This window comes from Etheostoma spectabile, chromosome 5 (assembly GCF_008692095.1).
Source record: "Etheostoma spectabile isolate EspeVRDwgs_2016 chromosome 5, UIUC_Espe_1.0, whole genome shotgun sequence".
Classification (NCBI taxonomy): Eukaryota; Metazoa; Chordata; class Actinopteri; order Perciformes; family Percidae; genus Etheostoma; species Etheostoma spectabile.
In genome coordinates this window covers 4,402,481-4,422,529 of record NC_045737.1, presented here as the reverse complement: position 1 = coordinate 4,422,529, position 20,049 = coordinate 4,402,481, and the positions used below count along the sequence as shown (strand labels likewise).

The 20,049-nt window shown below is 42.3% G+C and overlaps 2 protein-coding genes across 5 annotated transcripts in view; both read left to right on the top strand.

Annotated features, from left to right (window-relative positions):
• grid2 (glutamate receptor, ionotropic, delta 2) overlaps positions 1-10,652 on the top strand; it is a 503,599-nt gene extending 492,947 nt beyond the window's left edge. Inside the window, exons 16-17 of one of the 4 annotated variants that reach the window (XR_004331939.1) lie at positions 4,142-4,235; positions 7,456-7,662. Coding sequence is in view for 3 of the 4 variants with exons in the window: in XM_032515604.1 (XP_032371495.1) it covers positions 7,456-7,914 (459 nt within the window). In the remaining variant the exon portion in view is untranslated. Of the gene's footprint in view, positions 1-4,141; positions 4,236-4,631; positions 5,316-7,455 lie in introns of those variants that run through there. The other 3 variants (XM_032515605.1, XM_032515604.1, XM_032515606.1) reach the window with 3 other exon arrangements.
• A 3,753-nt stretch (positions 10,653-14,405) lies between these two features.
• Positions 14,406-16,242, top strand: atoh1a (atonal bHLH transcription factor 1a). Its single transcript, XM_032517096.1, has 2 exons — positions 14,406-15,122; positions 15,352-16,242. Exons 1-2 carry the CDS (start codon positions 14,876-14,878, stop codon positions 16,227-16,229), a joined length of 1,125 nt encoding a protein of 374 aa, XP_032372987.1. The 5' UTR covers positions 14,406-14,875; the 3' UTR covers positions 16,230-16,242.
• Positions 16,243-20,049: the final 3,807 nt, after the last annotated feature.

Here is a 20,049-nt window from a genome sequence, read left to right as displayed (position 1 = left end):
GGGGGGGGGTTATATTTGTTAATGGCAAAATATGTGTCAAACCATTCTGAATTAAGTATTGTGGTGCTACAGAGATGTCCCGGCCTACAAACCATATCCTACAGACTAAAGAAAACATCTTTTTTGGTACAGATCCTCGCTAAAATCACACTACAATCATTTTAATATCTTTGAATGTTAATAATTTTCAATGAAAATGAGAATAATGATACAAAAACGTTCATTCACTCCAATGCTCTGAATTATAGCGCAATCACAATATCAGTCAAAATAGTCGCAATTAGATAGTTTCCTCATATTATGCAGCCTTAGTCACACTGTAATGTGTGTTATTTTCCTAGATTCTATGTTGCAACATTGGCACCCAACTGACTGCCAATGTAATTTTGTTTTTGGATCAGACAACAATATTTTCTTTAGTAAACACAGTGACAGACAAAGCATATGAACCCCCTACCTCCAGCCCCCTGCTCTGTTACCAGCTTTAATCTGTCATTCAGATCAGTAGTCATGTCCGCCAACCGAGCAGCCACGTAGACACCAAACCTTTGGTCACACCCAAAGTCATGTTAAGCACAGTGTGGTTCAGCTGCAACACACACGCCCCCCCGCCGTCTTCATTAGCCACTAAGAGCAGCCGGTGGAATCAGCCCCCGACAGAGCGCAGGAGTAGAGTTGCAACAGTGAATAGAAGGGACAGCAGGGATTCAAACTGTGATAGTCTTTAATTCTCTTTGTAGAGCTTAAATATTTTTTCATATTAAGGCTTTACTGACATATGGAAATCCCTATTATTGGTTTAGAAGTCACATATGTTTGATAGGGTGCACTTCATATGCATGTACATTTTTATACAATTCCAGTAAGTGATAGTTATTTTATTAGTCCACTGCCTCAGTAAGCGACAATAAAAGAAGTGTAACGTTTTCAAGTTGTTAAGTTTTGTTATACTTAGAGGATAGAGGGAGTAAATTGTTCCAATACAAATCAAAACAAAGCTTTAGGATAACAGTGGGAGCAAAGCAGTGGGATATCCAAGTTAAGTACAAAGTTATAGTGCATTATGAGAATAGCCCCTTCAGTGCTTCCGTGGTGAAAATGAAGTTGGCTCAGTCAGCCAGAGTTGTTTTTGATAGTTGACCCCTTGACATTTATCCTTCACCATATCAAAGCATTGACTTATTGATTGCCGTTGGTTTGCGCAGAGTAACCACGGAACCTTGAGGGGGTCAGTACGCTTCCAACTAATTGCTTGTCGGATCATCAAACAGCGTCTGAATCCCCCTTCACTCACTCCTTTCCAACTGGGGAGGCTGCATCCAACAATTTTTGTTCAACAACTGTCTAAAACCAACAATCCGACAAGCATGCTCACTTTACTTAGCGAGGGGCCAGGCTGGTGGAGGTGAGGAACTAGTTACGCAATTATTGTTTTCTGGCTTGTTTCTAAAACAACAAAGTTGTTACCCCTTTGAATGTGGCTGCTTGGGACAGAGATAAACACTTTTGCCTTCAGACATGGTCGGAGGACACATAGTGGGAATTAGTTCATTTCAAGCATACCCTGGCCTTAAGAATGAAAAATTGTTAGACAAAGTTTTTCATTTTGCTGAAATATTATTCTTTTTTTCTTCCTAAAATTATCTCATCATAATAATATACACACATAATATATGTAAAAACAGTGGGAATGCCATACTCAGATCTCAAGTCACCATCTGTGCAGCAGCTTTCCAAATGGGCATCCAGCTGCAAAGATGGCTGCTGAGAACCGAAGAAGAGAGAGTCAAGCTGGGACCACTACAGCATGTCCTGACTCAGTGGAGGAAGGAAGACAAATTTAAGTCAACTTCAAAGCAGCTAATTAGATAAATTGCATATGTTGCATTTTATCGACTGGGGAGAAACTCTTGCCTCTGCATGCAATTTTGGCCTTGGTCATGGCCAGTGGAGTAAGTCTAGTGTGTTTAATGTCATCTAACTTCCTAAAGTTAAATTAATAAAGTGAAGTAAACCTTGTAATTCAAGCTTGTAATTAACTCCACTAGACACCTCACTCTCTGTCAGTTTAAATGAAGAACTTGTTGGCCTCTGTCACAGAGAATGCTAACACCACTTGAGACCATTACACTGAGCCAAGAGCATGCAGCTCCTTGTACATTTTTGCAAACTTCACATTAAATAGGAAAGCCTGGAGACCCACTCTTTATGCCTGGGCCTGGAAAACTTGTCTTAGTAAGATTCATTGGCACCAAGAGTATGACTGGGGAGTGCAGACTTGGCATGAGGACTCTCCTTCCAATGCAGTGAGTTACTGTGTCCAGAAAGATAAAGAATTCACACTACCTGATCTAACTCTCTTTGGCTTAATCTAAAATGAGCAAGTGCACAAATGTAAAAAGGGTTGGTGCAGGTTGAGTGCAGTTGTGTCATTGGGATTATCAGTTGGGCCTCACCTGTCAGAGATGTATGTTGAATAAAACCAATGGATTTTGTATTCAAAAGTACACTAACAGTGCTCATTTTTCCTCCTTGAAGATGACAAACAGCTTCCCCATTTATGGCTGCTTTTAAAGTAACACACACACACACACACACACAAACACCATTGAGCTTGCATTCTCACATGCGTGCATACACATCATCTTTGCCTCACGTTTAGCTTGGCTCTTCAGTCACTTCAGTCTTGTGTCAATATAACGAATGCTCAATCTCTATGTCAGATACGCCATATCATGAAACCCATAAACGCAATACATGTTTGTTCAGTTTGTTTTCAACATGCTTCGTGATCCCCGGTGGTTGTCAGATCATGCTCTCAGTGACCTACACAGGACTTGAGATGGTCGTGTTTCACTTAAACTCAGTTAACACTGGCACACATCATGACTATGTGCAATCATTAGATTAGATGGCACCAAAACACCATCCCCGCCTGCCACACATATGCTTCCTGTATAAATGAAACTTAAACTTAAATCCAACTAAGATGTGTTTGTGTCTGTGTTTCTTATACATACTAAAACATACATAATCAAACACTGCACATGTCTGTACATGCCTTTACATTCATTGCTGTAAAACTGTTGCAACTGCTTTTAAATGTAAGCTAGTCTATATGTCAGTGTTATGTGTCTGTGCTATGTGTGTTGTGGAATGGCTGACATTGCTATGTATAAGGCTGCTTTTCAATGTAAACAGTTTGCTTGTGAATGTTTCTACCAGGCCTATTCACTCACTAACACAAAAACACATATTTCCTTAGAGTCACCAATGATTGAGCACATTTGACAAGGATATGCACACAAAATAAAGGACTGTGTATTCAAAGTCATCCCTGCTATCTTGGGATCTTTGATAGTTCACATATTGGTTTTATGAAGTCTGAGGACAGTGAACTACAGTTGTTACATCTTATCCCATTCGATAACACATAAATGGGCATTTTAACTACAGTACATGTTTGGAAATTAGTAATCTTCCTCCATATAGCTACTGCCTTACTGTGCTCAAAAACACAAACTCATTTTGGGTTGGTGCCTGGGTGGCTGATGTCTGGCCATGTTTGTAATGATAGTACTGCATATCTAAGGGAAATGAATTCAGGTTCCTCTTAATAGTGCTTTGGAAGCTATAACTACATTTTAAAATCTTGATTATTTTGACAAGCTATTTTCAGATGAGTGTCTGAGGCCTATTTCCTTCATAAGAGGGCTATTGCTTTACCCTTTTGGCCTAAATATATGTGCCATGAAAAGTTTGTATGAAAGAGTTCTGTCATTAGAATCAACCACATCCCTAAAAGTCCAAAACTGGGACTAACTATGCTGCTGCATATTGACAAAATACATGACATTAGATATTGACAAGATTTTTTTTGTCAGAACTCTTCCATAATGGTAACGTCTGTGCTTTTGACCATGTCTGATATTTCATATAATCCATGTAGGTTTAGCATGAGAAGAGCGGGCACTTCCTTGTGTATCATCCCCTTTGGTACACCTAAAACAGCTGACCTCTTCTTTTTGAAGTGTGTGGTTTGGATGGGAATTGCCAGCCTACTCGTTCTAACGCTATATAAAATGATCTGTGTCTCTGTGGCTCAAAGCTCTCATATTTCCTTTTTGTTTTGTTTTTGTAGATAAGTACTCTGTGTTGAGGGGTGTAGCGGGCGAGGGGGAGAGAGAGAGGGAAAGAGCAGTACAAAATGCCATTTAAACATCTCTCCTCTCCAGGTATCTAAAGACTGTGAATGTCTCTCTGAAGACACAACACAGAACGACCTGCTTAACTGTGTGTGCTGACTGACTGCCGTGTCTTTTTTCTCGCTCACCCCCCACCCGTCTGTCTCTCCAATTGACTTCTCTCTCTCCTCCACCTTACAATCCTGCCATCTGCCTGATCTTGTCTGTCACTCATCCCTTCTCTGTCTCTGCCTGTCTGCTGATTGTCTGCCTGTGTGTCTATTTGGCTTCTTTTTTTGGGGGCTTGTTTTAATCTTCCCACTCAACTTGCATGCACACAAATACACAAACACATTTATATGAATTATTCCACATATCTTTCCCCTCGCGCTCTCTCTCTCCTCCTCTCTTCTTTGCTCACATCCACATGCACGTCACACACACCAGGCGCAGGCAGATGGCCCGTCTGTCAGGCAAGCTGCTGATCCTTGCCCTCACAGCCCCAACGAGCACCCTCTGACCCTGGGCGGTCAGAACCAGAACACCAACATTGCCAACACCACTGCCCCCACCGCCACCCATTACCAGCCCCCAGCATGCTGCGACATTCCCTGTGCCCTGATCGTGCAGCACTCCTACGAACCCAGCAACCCCTCCGAGCTCGCCCCCAAAATGAGAATGACCACCTTTACCACCTCACCTCCCACCCCAAGGTTATATATACAATAGAGAATAGAATAAAAAGCATTGGTCAGTCATGCTTGAAGACAGATGCTTTTGAAATGTAATGATATATGAAGAATCATGTTTGAAGAGGAATGATGACCATTAAGGAGCTGAGTTAAAACTTTGGTGTTCAAAGTAAAAGCAAAGCTCTCTGCTTAAAGCAAATGTACCTCTTTGGAAAACCCTTCTGTACCTGGCATGGTGCCAGTTGACTATGTGTGCAATGATGCCTTTCTGCCATTAGAGGGGGCTGTCTCTCTATCTCAAAGCAAATAGAGCATCATCTTTGACCAGACAGTTAAAGTTACAAGCTCTGTAAAGTTATATATGCAGGTAAAGCCTTAATGAAGTATTTATTTTATGTAACACAGATATTTTGCAAACCTCATATCAAAAAATGAAGCCAAAAAGCATTAACAATGTCTTTGCATGTCAATATCCGATCAGGTTTTGATCATTTGGGTGATCATTTGGGTGATCCAGGGTTGACTTCTTTTATGTAATGTTACAATTGGCATTATGATGGAGGAACACATCTATTTACAGTAATATAAATGCAGCTAGGGCCTGCCACGTTTTCCACAAAAACCTTCCACTTATCCTTGCCTTGGTCCCTTTCGATCACTCCTTGTTGTTATCCATTAGTGTCCTTTAACTGAGCAGCAGACTGACCATTTGTGATTCACTCTTCTCTTTGACTTCCCTTCATTTTTTGGTACCAACTCTACCCTTTGGCTCTCGCCTCCTTCAAACATTTAGTGTGTGTATGATAGTGTCACGACGAGCACTAGTGTCCCCTCGTCCTCTCCTTCCTCCCACTGTCCCCTCCTTAGATGGCAACCAGGGGTCACCACTCTTGGTCCCCTCTGCCCGTGAGCTACATACAGTAGGTCCAGAGCCCCCGCCAGACCCCCCAGACCCAAAGGACACGGTCAGTAACTCTATCGTTAACCTCAATATTGTGACTCCCCTCCTTACCAACACCCTGTTTGCCTTTACCCCAACAATGTTTTCATGAAATGAGATACGGCGAAATGAGACACCTAAAATGATGTGACACCCCACACTTCTCACCACCTACCTCTGAGACCCTTACCTTCCATAAAGCCAGAGAAGCCCATTGCCACACATATGTGGACAATGCAAACATTTGAAGAGTTTTGGAAACTCTCTGTTACCTTCTAACACCGTTCAGCTAAGCCTTCTCCTCTTTATATCCTCACCTCATTCATTGCAATCTTCGCTCCCTTGCACCCTCTCCAGTAAAAGCATGAAACACCTCTCACTGAGTGTTACCATCCTTTAGACTATGTGGATAAGTAAATTATATGTGACTATATCAATTATAAGTTTCATTTAACATATATTGTAAGTTAAGTAAAAGCTTAAGTTGATGTTTGCACTCTGTCTTAGAATTTTTTAATTATTAAGACTGTTAAAAAATTGTTTGATTGAAGTTATATTGTCTTCATTATATGATGCAGTTGATAAATAAGCCATATTGTATGTGGCCTGGAAAAAATTCACTTGAAAATGAGATGTCAATCTCAATGTGAATTTTTTGGCATGATGGCCAGAATGCAATGGTGACACGAAGCAGAAAAAATACATAAGATAAGGAAGGTTGTTGAGCATTTGGACTGCCTTCTGTAATATAAGTTGTATTTGTAGTATAATATTATTAAATGCACAGTAGACCAAGCACCCTGGAATCGCAGAGCACACAGCATGGTGGCGGTGTGTTTTCTGTGTGTATTCCAGCTTATTTGCACTCCCTTATAAACCTTGTAGAAGTGTGTGTATGTTTCTCTCTTTCAATATCCTGACCACAAGCTCAGAGTATGCTTCTCTTCCCTCCATCTTTCCCCTCCTCTTTTTCACTCTTCCTGCTTCCTGTCACATCATGTTTTCCACGTGACCGCCAAACATGTTACTTTTATGTTGTGTCACCCCCACTCCTCCTCTCACTATTGCAATTACCTTAACCTTGAATATCACTCTTAATTGTGCCAAAACCTTTTGTTTGGCCACATGCATGCCATCTTGCCCTCATCATTTCATCACCCTGCCTTGTCCAACGCCCATCTCTTTCTTTCAATATTATTCTTACCATCCATTTATACTGCTCGGATGGATGACATCCCTATTGCTGAATACAAATACACCCCATTCCTTCACTGTTCACTGTCCATCACCTGACTCCTATTTGCACTCCATTCACTCCTTTTCTTTTACCTCCTCACCTTTCCTTTCTTTTGTCCAACTTTCTTCGATTCATCCCTCGCTTCTTCCTTCTTACCACCCCCTCCCTTATTCTCATCCCTCTCATCTTTCCTCACCTACATCTCCATTCTTAAACATCGACCCTGGATCTTTCCCATCCCTTCTCATCCTTCCTTTTCAATGTCTTCTTTCCCACCTCATATTCTTTCCAATTGCTTTCCAATTGCCTTCCCTTTGCGTTAACCTTTCTTCCCTTCTACCATTTACCATCACTGCTTCCTCTTCTCCGGCCTACTCCTCCCCTGCCCCTCCCCACCTGCAGGACGATAAGGAGATCGACCTGGAGCACCTACACCGCCGGGTTAACAGCTTGTGCACCGAGGACGAAAGCCCCCACAAGCAGTTCTCCACCTCTTCCGTCGATTTAACACCCCTTGACATGGATGCGCTGCCTGCCGCACGCCAGGCCCTCGAGCAGATCAGCGATTTCCGCAACACCCACATCACCACCACCACCTTCATCCCCGAGCAGATCCAGACCCTTAGCCGCAGCCTCTCTGCCAAAGCCGTCGCTGGATTTTCCGCTGGTTTCGGTAGTGGTGGGGGGGGCGTCCTCCAGGACCACCGGACTGGCGGGGTGGGCCCTTTCAGGCAGAGGGCCCCCAACGGTGGCTTCTTCCGCAGCCCCATTAAAACAATGTCCTCCATCCCCTACCAGCCCACAGGTCCAGGACCCAACTTTGGATATGGCAATGATCCGGACAGGGGCACCTCTATATGAGGAGTTGCTAAGGATACGATTGGTTGAGGAGGAAGAGTAGGAAGAGGAGCAGAAGGAGGTGAGGTGGGATGGTAGAACGAATACATTATGGCTAAGCTAAAACGTCTGAGGATATAGATGTGTACATATGAATCTTTATGCTTTCCGTTTCTGTTTGGGTGTTACCGGGGGAGTCCATTTTGTATGTAGAGAAGACGAAGGAGGTGGAGGTCTATCGGGGCGTTCCTTATCCTCCTGCTAACCATGTTGGTGAGGTGCAAAAAGGGAAGGGGGCTTTGCTTTATTGTTGTTGTTCTTGTGATTGTTTGGGGGATTATTTTTAGGGATATGTGTGAAAGGGGAACTTTTTTTTATTGCTTCTGTTTTATGATATGAGGACTGCCTCATGTAATGGAGATCTGCTGAAATGACCTGATTATTATTATCTAAACTCCACCTCGGAGGGTTTAGTTTCTACCACTGCAAACACAGGAAACGTGTCTATATTCCTGTGAGCTCCAGGACTGCCATTGGTGGATGACTAGCGTTGTTGTGAACCAATAAACAACTTCAAAGGGGCTCACACTACTAAGCAATCATTGAGTTGTTGAATTTTATGAAGGCCTATATAACAATAGTTTTGTCCGTAGCCCTGGGAATACATACAGCAGCCCCTTGTAGTTTTGAAAAGGTCCCATCTAAGTGGATTTCGGAAAATTTCACTTCTCCAGTTTTACTCTGCCTTTTTGCTATGTGGGAGTCCATACTGAGTTTTCTCTTCTCTGGTGTCGTTTCACCAATACCTGGGGTTCCAAATGTGTTATCATCTCCAAGGTGGGGTCCACACGGTGGCCTGACTAGACCTAAGACATTACAGCTGAACACATGCTGACCCCATCGCGGTGCATCGTTCTGAAACCCGCTGAAATGCCATGACAGTGCAACAATATGACACTGAATCACCAGTTTGGTGTGTTGATCTAAAACTATTTCTGCCATTTTGGTGCATCGGCCTGAAACTGTTTTCACCACTTTGATGCACATTAAAGACTCTTTGTCAACCCCACTGCACTGTACCAGTGCCCACAGACCTGTAAGTGATTGTATGTAGATCTGACCTTTTCTTTTCTCACCTGTACTGTGCTATCTGCTTTTCAAGTCAAGGTGAGATCCTCTAATCAGACTCTCAGAAGGATATTAAAAAGGGATGATACAAAAAAACAACTTGAAGAAGAAAAGAAAACATGAAATACAAGCCGAAAGACTTCAAAAAGCTAATGCTTATTATATGTCTTTTATTGAATTTTGTTTTTGGAGAAAAATAATAGATTTTAATGCGTGGAATGTGTTTTGGTCAGGAAGTACAAAAAAAATAACATTGTTCTGAGCTGTCTACTTGTTTTTTTTTTTTCTCTCAGCAAACTTTGAAAAACTGCTAAATGAGTGCTGTAGTCTCTGGTTTTGCATCATTAAGTCATTCAAACTTTGATTTTTGATTTGTCTTTGTTTTGCTTAAATTTACTGATGCCATAGCTCGAATGTTTAAAAGATAAAAGCTCATTCTGTAAAGTCACGTCATGTTCCGAGTTCATTAATCACTTTTTTTTATCAGGTTCAAGTGGTGAACATTTATTTGGTGTTGAGGAGAAGCCATTGCAACACCAACTTCAGTACAGGCCTTATATGTCAACTAGCTAGCTGTTCCCTCCAGACTTCCAGTCAAACCCAAGAAATCAGGAGTACTGGAAACATTGTAGAGCAGCAAATCTGTGTTTGTGCTTTAGGGTCATGGGAATGTCACGGAGAGTCAACAGTTGGATCCAACCATTGGATCCCAATGGCTGCCTGTATGAGACGAGTCCAAAATATACTTCTATTTCATATCTGTAACGTTAAGGGTACTGTTTATATTACTTGTTTTTTTTTTAAAGTGCCAATTAATTAAAAGGAGACCGTTAAGGTGCATTTAGGGCTGGGGAAGGGGAATGGTACATCGAGAGCATTGAAGGAATATTTGCTGGATTAGGGGGTGGGGTGGAAAAATGGAACCAAATTTCTTTCACTAACAATGTATTAATAATTGATAATGGTAGTTGTTTAGAACAAGTTTTCAGTTGGTTATCTTTAAGAACTAAATCCGCAAAATGTTGTGCGTAGAAACTCAGTCAAGCCACAGTGTTTTGAGGCAAGCATTCTTAGGCATTCTTTTCTTATATTAGGCTACAGTATGGCTATTGAACGACAAATAGGACACAGACATTTAAAAGGTTTTATTTAGTATAAATGAAAGAGACATTATAAAAATGTATATTTTACATGTGGATGCTATTTTTGTTTAACAAAAAAGAAAAGAGTATATCACGATGAGCTTTAGTGTTGAGTTTAGCAGTCACATTACAGCCTTTGGTTTTCCTTTGTTCTGCCCATGGTTGACATAAACACAGACTCTTTGCTTTTCTCATGTCGTCCTGAGTTCATGTTATTATTTGCTGGTTAAATGACTAAAAGTGGCAAGTTGATTAAAAAGAAAGCATGCACAAACTTGCTCTTGTGCTATCTGTTAACATTTTTAATTTCATGCATAGCACTACAGGATTTACTTGATAATTTTCAAAAATGTATGATGTACAGTATTTAATATAGGCCTATTTTGTTGTATGTGTTGCATATTATTCAAAAATCTGAACAAACTGGGGCCTCTGTTACAAGTGGCAAAGCTTTCTGTGTATAATTTGTCTAATAAACAGGTTTTCTACAGTCGGATGGTATTTGTGGTTTTTGCTAAGCTGGATATGTGAAAGGGGATACCTTTCAGTCCATGTCCAATGCCCATCAAACGGTGAATAACTACTTTTCATGATTCTTTGTCACTTAGGGGCTCGCCTCTGGAATGAACCCCTCAAATCACAGCGAAGGACTCCTCAACGGGACGTTTTACCTTCACCGTTATGCAACGTTTGAAAATTTCCAGAAACTCAGAATTTAAAGATAGAGGCATCTCACTAATGACCAACTTTTTATAAAATTCTAAATTTGTGTCACAGACAATTTATTTTGGTGGAGACTTCTTCCTTTTCTAGACAAGAAGTTTCTCCTCTCTACAGTGTTCTGTTTTCGGTGTATGTGGCTCGTCTTCTTTTCCAGTGGAAATGGTTCCTAAGACACAAGTTACTGGTAAGTTGACCCAGATACTGCTGAGTAATCATACTTTTATCAAGAGTTTTAATATGGATTCTCTCCCTCACTCTTTCTTTTCTTTTACTATTATTAGGAAACCAAGGACATCAGATTTCTTTATGTGACGTCAGAGAAGAATCCAGACTGATCGCTTAACAAAAGAAAATGTTTCTCAAGAAAAATCCAGTCTTAAGGTTTGAACCTGTAATAATGACAAACTAACCTGGTATTTGGGGGAGGGGGGGAGGGGGTTGATTGATTCGGGCAGCGTATCATTTAATAACGGATGAAAAGTAGCTGCAAATCATTAAACCTAATAGATTTAAGGGGTGAAAGGGGAACATGCAAATGCCAACCATAACATTTTTAAATGGGTTTGAGTGATCTGGGATGATTTTGTGTGTGAAATGGATTTTTGGTTCAAGCATGAGTTAAGCTTTTGTGTCTTTCACTTCAAAGGCCTGTGTGCTGCTGTTAACAGCTGGATATACACTGAGCTAGGGAGGACTGCTGTCAAGTTCATTGGAGCACGACATTGCAGTTCTCCATTTTAACCAGAGAGTGGCACTGTTCAGCCCAGCCAACGTTTAGAGAGCTCCCCGTTTCCTGACTCAGTTTGTGCTTCTTTATAACAAGATCAATGCCCACATTATTGGAAAATGAATGAAAGAAATTAAATAATTGCTTTGAATTCCATTGGATACAACTGAGTGACAAACAACTTGATGCCAAGCTAGACATGTTTCTGCTGCACAGAGTAGTGTTTAAAGTCAACATCTTTCTATGTAGACTTTAATCATCATGAGGAGCTAAATTCCCCCATTTGGGGAGATAAACTCTTCTTTTTGTTTGACGGAAGTCCACATGCATCTAAAACGTTGTTATGGTTGTAGGCGAGTTGTTAAGTTACTGTGGAAGTAGTGGACGAACTATCAAGATGTTTTTACTTAAGCAAAAGTAGAAATACAACAATGTAGAAATACTAAAAATAATAAAAGTGTTATCTTAGATAATCAACACTTACAGCATCAACATGTAAGTATTAGCATTATAATGTTGCAGCTGGTTGGGGTGATGTTAAGGTGAATAAACATGTTATACCATGATAATGCATCATACTTTTCAAATTGATAACATATGTGTTGAGCTTCAAAGTAACTTAAGGAGTCTAATAAAGGCAGTGTACAAATTAGAACTTTTTACAGCATATTGCATATATATGCACACACACACACACATATATATATATATATATATATATATATATATATATATATATATGCTTTTTCCAGTTGTTTGTATGGCACAGTTCTAGTTTGGAGACAAGGAAATTCCCTTGGCATAGCTATAATTTTAGAGCTTCAGAATTCATTTATATTTTAGCACGTCATCAAAGAGAATACCGTGGAATACGTGAGTTTAGGAAAGGCCACAGTTGACTTTTGAAATCCCTGCTCAACTGCCCTCACTCTGGTCTCGTGCCCGTCGCGCCCCTGTCTCCCGGGAGATGGGAATGAGAAGCGGCAGCACGCAGACTCCTCTCGCGCATCGGAATGGGAGCCTCCCTCCCCTCTCCCTCGAGGAGCCCCCCAGGCGTGACCAATGGAACATAGAGTCTCCATTGTGGCCGCGACACTTTAATAATCGCCAGCTACAATATCCAACCTGTCGGTAGCTTCAGGAGCCCGGCCCGGCCCGGCCCGTTGGATGGGGGGGCTTGTAGGTGGGAAGAGGGGGCGAACGCTCGGCGCCAGACCTCTGGCCCGCAAGACGTCCCCATGTTGAATACATGAATAAAAAACAGAAAAGAGGGATGTCGGTTTATCTCTGAAATTCTTATTCTTATCTCTGAGATTCTTTCCTCACAAATTTTGTTACCCACAATTTCCAGCTGCCTATGTTTGATGAGTCTTGTCTTTTCAGAAAGACATCTTTCTTATTATTTATTTATTTTTAAAGATTATTTTCGGGCTTTTCCACCTTTAATTTTGACAGGACAGTTAGGTTAGAAAGAGGAGGGAGAAGGGGAAGTAAATTGTCACTGGTCGGATTCGGACCCTTAACCTCTGCGTCGAGGAATAAGTCTCTCAGGACATGTGTGCCTGCTCTACCGCTGTTACAACCTGGTCACCTCTCTAACCACTCTTAAAGTATTAAAAAATAATTATGAAGTCTGATGTTTAATTGATAGGATAGCCTGCTGTTTGTAGGCCTATGTTTGGCCTGCACTGTGTGATTAGGTAATTTAATGTTGTGAAAAGTTGGACTGGAGAGGGAGGTAACAGGTGCCCCTCCTTGATCCTTGTGCCTCAGCCATTGGGCTACTGTATTTAAAATATAGCCGAGCTTGTATTGTATCCTTCTTATCCTAAATCGACCGTGTCAGTTACGTTAAATAGTCGATTCCCACCCAGCAATTAGCCCATTGTTCATCAGGCCTGAAGTTTGCATCTCAGTAATCATGGTCGCTTTGATCAGTAGACTGCAGCTGGGTCCTACTAGCTCTAATTTGTCTTTTTGCCTAAAGGCCTCTCCAATATTGTCTCTTAGCTTATGTTCGTATTGGATATGTGATAATAAATGAATTGGAAACAATTTCTGCATAAGTAGACATAGTCTACGTGTGTGTGTGTGTGTGTGTGTGTGTGTGTGTGTGTGTGTGTGTGTGTGTGTTTTCTCCCCCCCGCTGAATCCAGTTGCGCACCACTTTCAGCTCGTGTCAGTACGGAAACAGTGTGGAGCGCGAGACCCCTGCTCATGTTTCCGTTCCCTGTGAAGCCCTTTTTACCGACAGGGCGTTCCGAGAGGTGGATCAAAAGGTTTTAGACCCGCCACAAAAGAAAAATGGAAATTGGAGATGATCTTGGAATGAATGAATTGACAATGAGCGCGCGAGCTCCAGGAACCGCAATTGTTTTGGGCACCGACTTTCGGTCAACTGTAGGCTAGCCTTAGTTAATTTTGGTCAGGCTTTTCTCCCGCAACGTTATATATTACGTTATATAACGTTGTTATATATATATATATATACGTTATACATTATATTCCCTGTATTTGTGTCACTATTGAGACATGCAATGCAGGTATTTCTAAATTGAATAGGATCTACTGTGAAGCTCTATGGGTACTGAGTGGATTTGTGTGACATATTTTGTTGGATTAATATCTTTCAGTAGGCTAGTCTCCAAAGAGGGACATGCATGCACTGTGTTGTTCTTTGGATTTAGGGGGTACTGATGAACAGCTAGTCAGGTTTTACTGCTGCCATGGGTTACACCGGGCACAGGAAACAGTTCAGACACTCGAGGATGGCAAATGAACCTTTTTCAGATCCCTCGTTTTCCTTCCTTCTACTTGCGATGAGACAGACACACGAACAGGTGGGATTCTGTCCCAGCTGCACCCTTCTCGCGCTGTCCACGCTCCTTACCTAAAACCGTCACCTCCCCATGCACGTGCGTCCTGTGGGAGGTTCCCCTTACCTCCCTTTGGTTAAACACTCCTTAAATTGTAACGTTATCATAAACAGTCCGGCTTCGGGGGGCCATAATCACCTCTCTCGGGCCTTACCGAGACTTCTCATTGGACGTCAACACGCGACCAGCGCGAGGAGGGGGGCTCCCAGGCGCGTGCCGCTTTTTAAACGGACGCCGCGCCTTGAGACACCAGAAAAGTAGTCTCGCACGCGACAGTCATTTTCACGCAGTGCAACAACATAGCAGTGCGTGTCTCCAAAACTTTTTTTTTTTTTATATATATTGTTATTCGTTTTAACTTGCCTTCCCTTTTGGGGTCATTTGGAAGCATGGATGTCCTAAATGTGGAAGACTGGAGCAGAGGCGCAAACCTCGACCCGCGGCTGCAGAGCCCAGAAGTGGTGGAGAGGGGAGGGGAGCAGCAGCTCGAGGAACCTGGACTGACGCTCGTGGACAGCGGCAGTGACCCACGCGCCTGGCTGGCTCCGGTGCAGCCTTCTGGCACCTGCGCGGCACACGCCACTTCCCCCGACTACCTGCGGCACTCGCCGTGCCCGAGCACCGGCTCCTATCACGGTGAGAGACGCCGATTTTAATGCAACAGGCATCTGGCATTGCAGTGGGCATTAAGTTATTTTTGGGTGCACTGAAGGTCTCAAATAGAAATATGCACTTCAGACAGCTCAGGTGCAAGGTCTACTCTTAAATTTAAAACATTGTTATGCCACAAGAGAAGGCTATGTGCATTTATTATAGGTTGTGGTTAAACCCGAGCAGTTGTTAAATATTTGTTTTCATTTTTCAGAGAGTAGTTCCCCGGAGTCCTCGGGCTATCCCAGCCCTCCCAGCTACAGAAAAACTGCCAAGAGCCCCTCCTCTTCCTCGCTCAAAGTACGGGACTTGTGCCGTCTTCAAGGCACGGTGACCGGGCCCGATGAGGACACATCCACGAGACAGAGAGCCCAGTCCAGCAGACCTACCAACGGGGTCCAGAAGCAGAGGCGCGTGGCCGCCAACGCGCGCGAGAGGAGGCGGATGCACGGGCTTAACCACGCGTTTGACGAGCTGCGCAGCGTAATCCCGGCGTTTGACAACGACAAGAAGCTCTCCAAATATGAGACTTTACAGATGGCGCAGATCTACATCAACGCTCTGGCTGATCTGCTGCAAGGTCCAGTCTCCAACAACAGCAATAACGAAGTCTCAAACAACAACAACAACAACAACAGCAAAAATAACAACAACAACTCGCCAAAGTGTGACAATATGCTTCCATCCGCCGTTGTTTTAGAGGGGGCAAAGGACAAGGCGTCCCCGTCCCCTACGACCTGTAGGACAGCGGCGGCCGGGCCCGCCTCAGGGAGCGGCCTACCGGTCCACATCGGCGGGATGCCGTTCCGCTCCTCCTTCGACGACGGGTCGTTTTCGGCCATGGTTGAAGAAGCGATGCGCTCGCCCTCTCCTTCTTCCTCCCCTCGGGCAGGCGGTTCGCTCGCGCCGGTCGGAGGGGGGAGGAAGGAGTCTCCCCGCAGCGACGGAGAGTTTTCCCCGCACTCCCACTTCAGTGACTCGGATGAAATAGCGATGGAGCTCCACTCCAGTGAAGAAGATGACCTCTCAGAACTCAAGCTGCGCAGCCACCATAACCACCATCTCCATCGTCATCACACTGTTGCGTTCTGATCGTTTCAAGATACTGAAGAATAACAGACTGTATTAAAGGTTCACTATGGCCTACGACAACAATAATTGCCCGTAAAACCGTGTCAATCATGTAGTCTGTTCTGTTTGAAATGTTTTAGGAGGATGGACATTTTTGCCTTTTCAAAAAGTCATGTCCCATTTTTTTTAACAACAATTCTGTTTTTATCACCTTGTTACATAATCTTATTATGATTATTATTATTTTTTCTGAAATAGGCTTAATTCGGTTCTGCCAATAGATGTAGCCTATAGCCTATAATTTCCAGTTTCCATGGAGACGTGTATGGAAGACCCCTCTGCCATGTCGCGCGCAGCACTGCCATGGGTATTTCGTCACTCCGACCAAAAAGCTGTCTTCCACAAAACCATAACTTTATGGATAATTGCTTAGCCTATATTTGATAATGTAAACAATGTTTGTAGCTATAATATTTTTCTTTTTGTTTTGATTTATATTTTGATTTGTTATAGGCTATAATGTATTTTGCAACTTCAAAAGTTAACAATGTGCACTTTAAAAATATATGAGCCAGAGGCTTAAGAAATACGATTTTTTTCGTTTTCAAACCATAAACAATATTGTCGTGCTTTGTTTGATAGTGTAGCACTGCCAATTCCATCCAAACGGCCTCTTTAATGTAGCCATCATTGCTGCCTTCTTTTGTATTTTCTTTTATATCTTCAGATGAACTTGTGTGTCTTTTGCTTTCACTGGATGAGATAAATTGACATGTATTTATTCCTGTTATGTTTTATTTGATTTGACTTTTATAACTCCATAGTTCAATTTGCTGAAAAAAAGCTACATTTTTTTGCCATTCATTGTTATTTTGATTTGATTTTGGGAATAAAAAAAAACAAACGAAAATGTAATGTTTCTTCCTCTCCGTTGTTACCCACGCACCTTTAACCTGCATTTAACTCTCTTATGCTTTGAAATACATTCATTTGGGTGGATGGATATTTCATAAAGTTTCATTTAATTAATATTTTAAGTTAATTTTTATATAATTAAGTTAAATTGTCAATATGGCATAATAATAATAATAATAACAATAATAATAACAATAGCAATAATAATTGGTTGTTTGTGATCGTTGGAACATGAAGTCTGTTGGGACTCTCTTGTTATCTCATGGCGTATATTATAGCAATAACATTATTAATAATAGCCTAATAATAACAATAATCCAATACATTTGATGAGTAGATACATAATGCAGCTTTATTTTGAATTGGTTTGAACCTATTATCTAATAGTAATTGCATGTGGGTTATTGCATACGAGGATAGTCTAACCTTGGGGACTGTAGACTGTGGAAACCCGTGGACAAGGCCTCAGCCTGGGCTCGGGGGACAGTATGTGATGTGGGGACAATGTCTAGCCTATAGGACTACTTCCACCCACATACGTTGGCAATTTAATTTAATACACTTTCAACACTTGATCTCCTCTGTAATGTCTCGTGAACTAAAAGCAACGTGACACGCGCTCGCTCGCCATATGCTGTAGGTGCACGCGCCCCCTGGCTCACAGTCCTGTGATTAAGTGTTCTGAACCGCGACGTTTGTTTGCATTAAATTATAGCACACTGTTATTTTCTTCCAACAATCTTCTCCCCACTCAGCGAAAAGTTTTTTTTGTTTTTTTTTCCTGAACTGTTGCCATGCCGTCCATTTGGTGAATACCAGATTTGGTAATGGGGAGTGTGCATTCATTTCAGGCTATTGTTGGCCTACTCGTGGGCCGAGGTGTTGGATGGCCTCAATGAAGCACGCGCTGTCAGCTGGTGAGCGCTCGCGAGTCCCCAACGTGTCCCCGAGGACTTGACTCGAGAGGGAACACACTTTCTCAACTAAAGAAACACGCGCACGCGCACACGCACACACACGTCGGTTCACCTCCTCCACTTTTTTCCTTCTCCTTTCTTTCTCTCTCCCCATCAACTCAAACAGGCGCATGTGGGCAGTGAACGCACCACGCCCACACTTGCTGTAACCTGTCCTGCTGCGTGATTTAGGCTGAAGTGAGGTTTTTTTTTTCTTTCTCCTCTGTCTTTCTCCAAACTTATTTCAGACTTGTTTATAATGTGTCAAAAGCCTGGCAGACGCAGGGGCGTGGCACACAAACGGAAAATAGCCTAGGCTACTTCCAAATTATTCATGAAACTACCCGAAGTTAAGTGCCTTTTTGCTACCTGTCACTGCTCTGTCTCCCACCCACGGTTTTTAGCCAATCAAAACCCGTGCCCCTTTGGTCGCCTCCTGAAGCCAGGGAAGGGAATAAAGGGAAATATAATGAGGATGCTATGTTAAATTATTAACAGAATGCGTGCAGGTAGAGCTGGATCTAAGTATGATCAGACTGCCATCTGCGGCGAGTTCGTGTTGCGGTGAAAGGAGCTCGAGTTTCAGTAAACACTATGAAGAGATCCTGTAGAAATTCAACAGCAAACTTACTGTTCTCTGGAAGACAGGCTACACAGGAAATCATCCCCGTATCTTTCCGTAGCAGGTTTTGAATAATTACATTTAATGATGCCCCAGTTAGATCTGTAATATTTCGTCTCTGATCAGGTCCGGTCCTTCACAGAGACTCATAATTCTTTGATATTTTTCTTTAACCGCCATCTTAAATTTAAACTTTAAAAGATATGCATTCTGCACAAGAACCGAGACAGCGCGTTTTCTTCTTCTGATATAGCCCGCATTTATATAATGTGTTCATGGTTGCATGCTAATGACCCCTAAGCTTTATTTGTTTACCTGGAAGGTAGAAACAGCCATCTTCAACAGGTGGGATGCTGATCAGGTTGAGGTTTCACGCACATTAATTATTTATGCAACACAGACGTTATGAAAAACAACAACAGGGTGGTGGAGTTGGGGAGAACCGGACAGACACGTGTGTTGAGGGTCAAAGAAGATAACAAAAAGGAAAAAAAATCCACTTTCTGCACTGTCTTCAACCTCACCTGTTTCTGGCAGGCTTTCAGTTTGTTTTTGGGGGGGAAGTTGATTTAACAACGCCATAGGCCTGCCTATGGTCCAGTTCTTGCCTTCCTTTGAACTAACACACCCCTGAGCCTTATAAGGTCTCATATATTCTTATCCATCAAATGATGCCGTAATCAGAAGCTCCGAGATCAGGACCAGTAAGTCTTTGTTGTGGCAAATACAATAAGTGCATCAAGCCTTAAATATAATATATTTAGTTATAAACTATATATAGTTTATGGTTGTAGGCTACATATTATGTAGCCTACAACCATAAACTGAAACCATGTCCTTTGCAAGGTTAACCGTTTAAACAAACACTGGAAGAACTCAAATAACAGACCATGCATAACAAGGACTTTTTGCATAAAAATAAAACTCATACAGAAAGTTCCAGTGAAGTGTGATAAACAATCTCTAGTCACGAGGTGTGTTTAACATGTTTTAAGCCTCTATAGTCATGCTTGTTTTAGTAAATAGATTCAGAATATGTGCATTCCACTGCTTCCTTTTTTTAATGAAAAGAAAGGCGCTTGCATTTTGTATGAGATATGGGGAGCTGAGCTGTGTGCTGTCCAAAAAGCCACGGGTCTCTCTGGGGACCCAGAACAAAAGGCAGAACTGGGCCATAGTTTCCATCTGCTGTCCCAGAGAGAGAGAGCGGGAGAGGGTGGCGAGTGAGGACACCATGGGCAGATAGAGACAGAATAATAAGTGAGAGGGAGGAAAAAAGAGTGAGAAGAGACAGTGGCAGGGAACATGATGGTAAGACGAAGCATTAAATAGATAGAAAGATAGATAG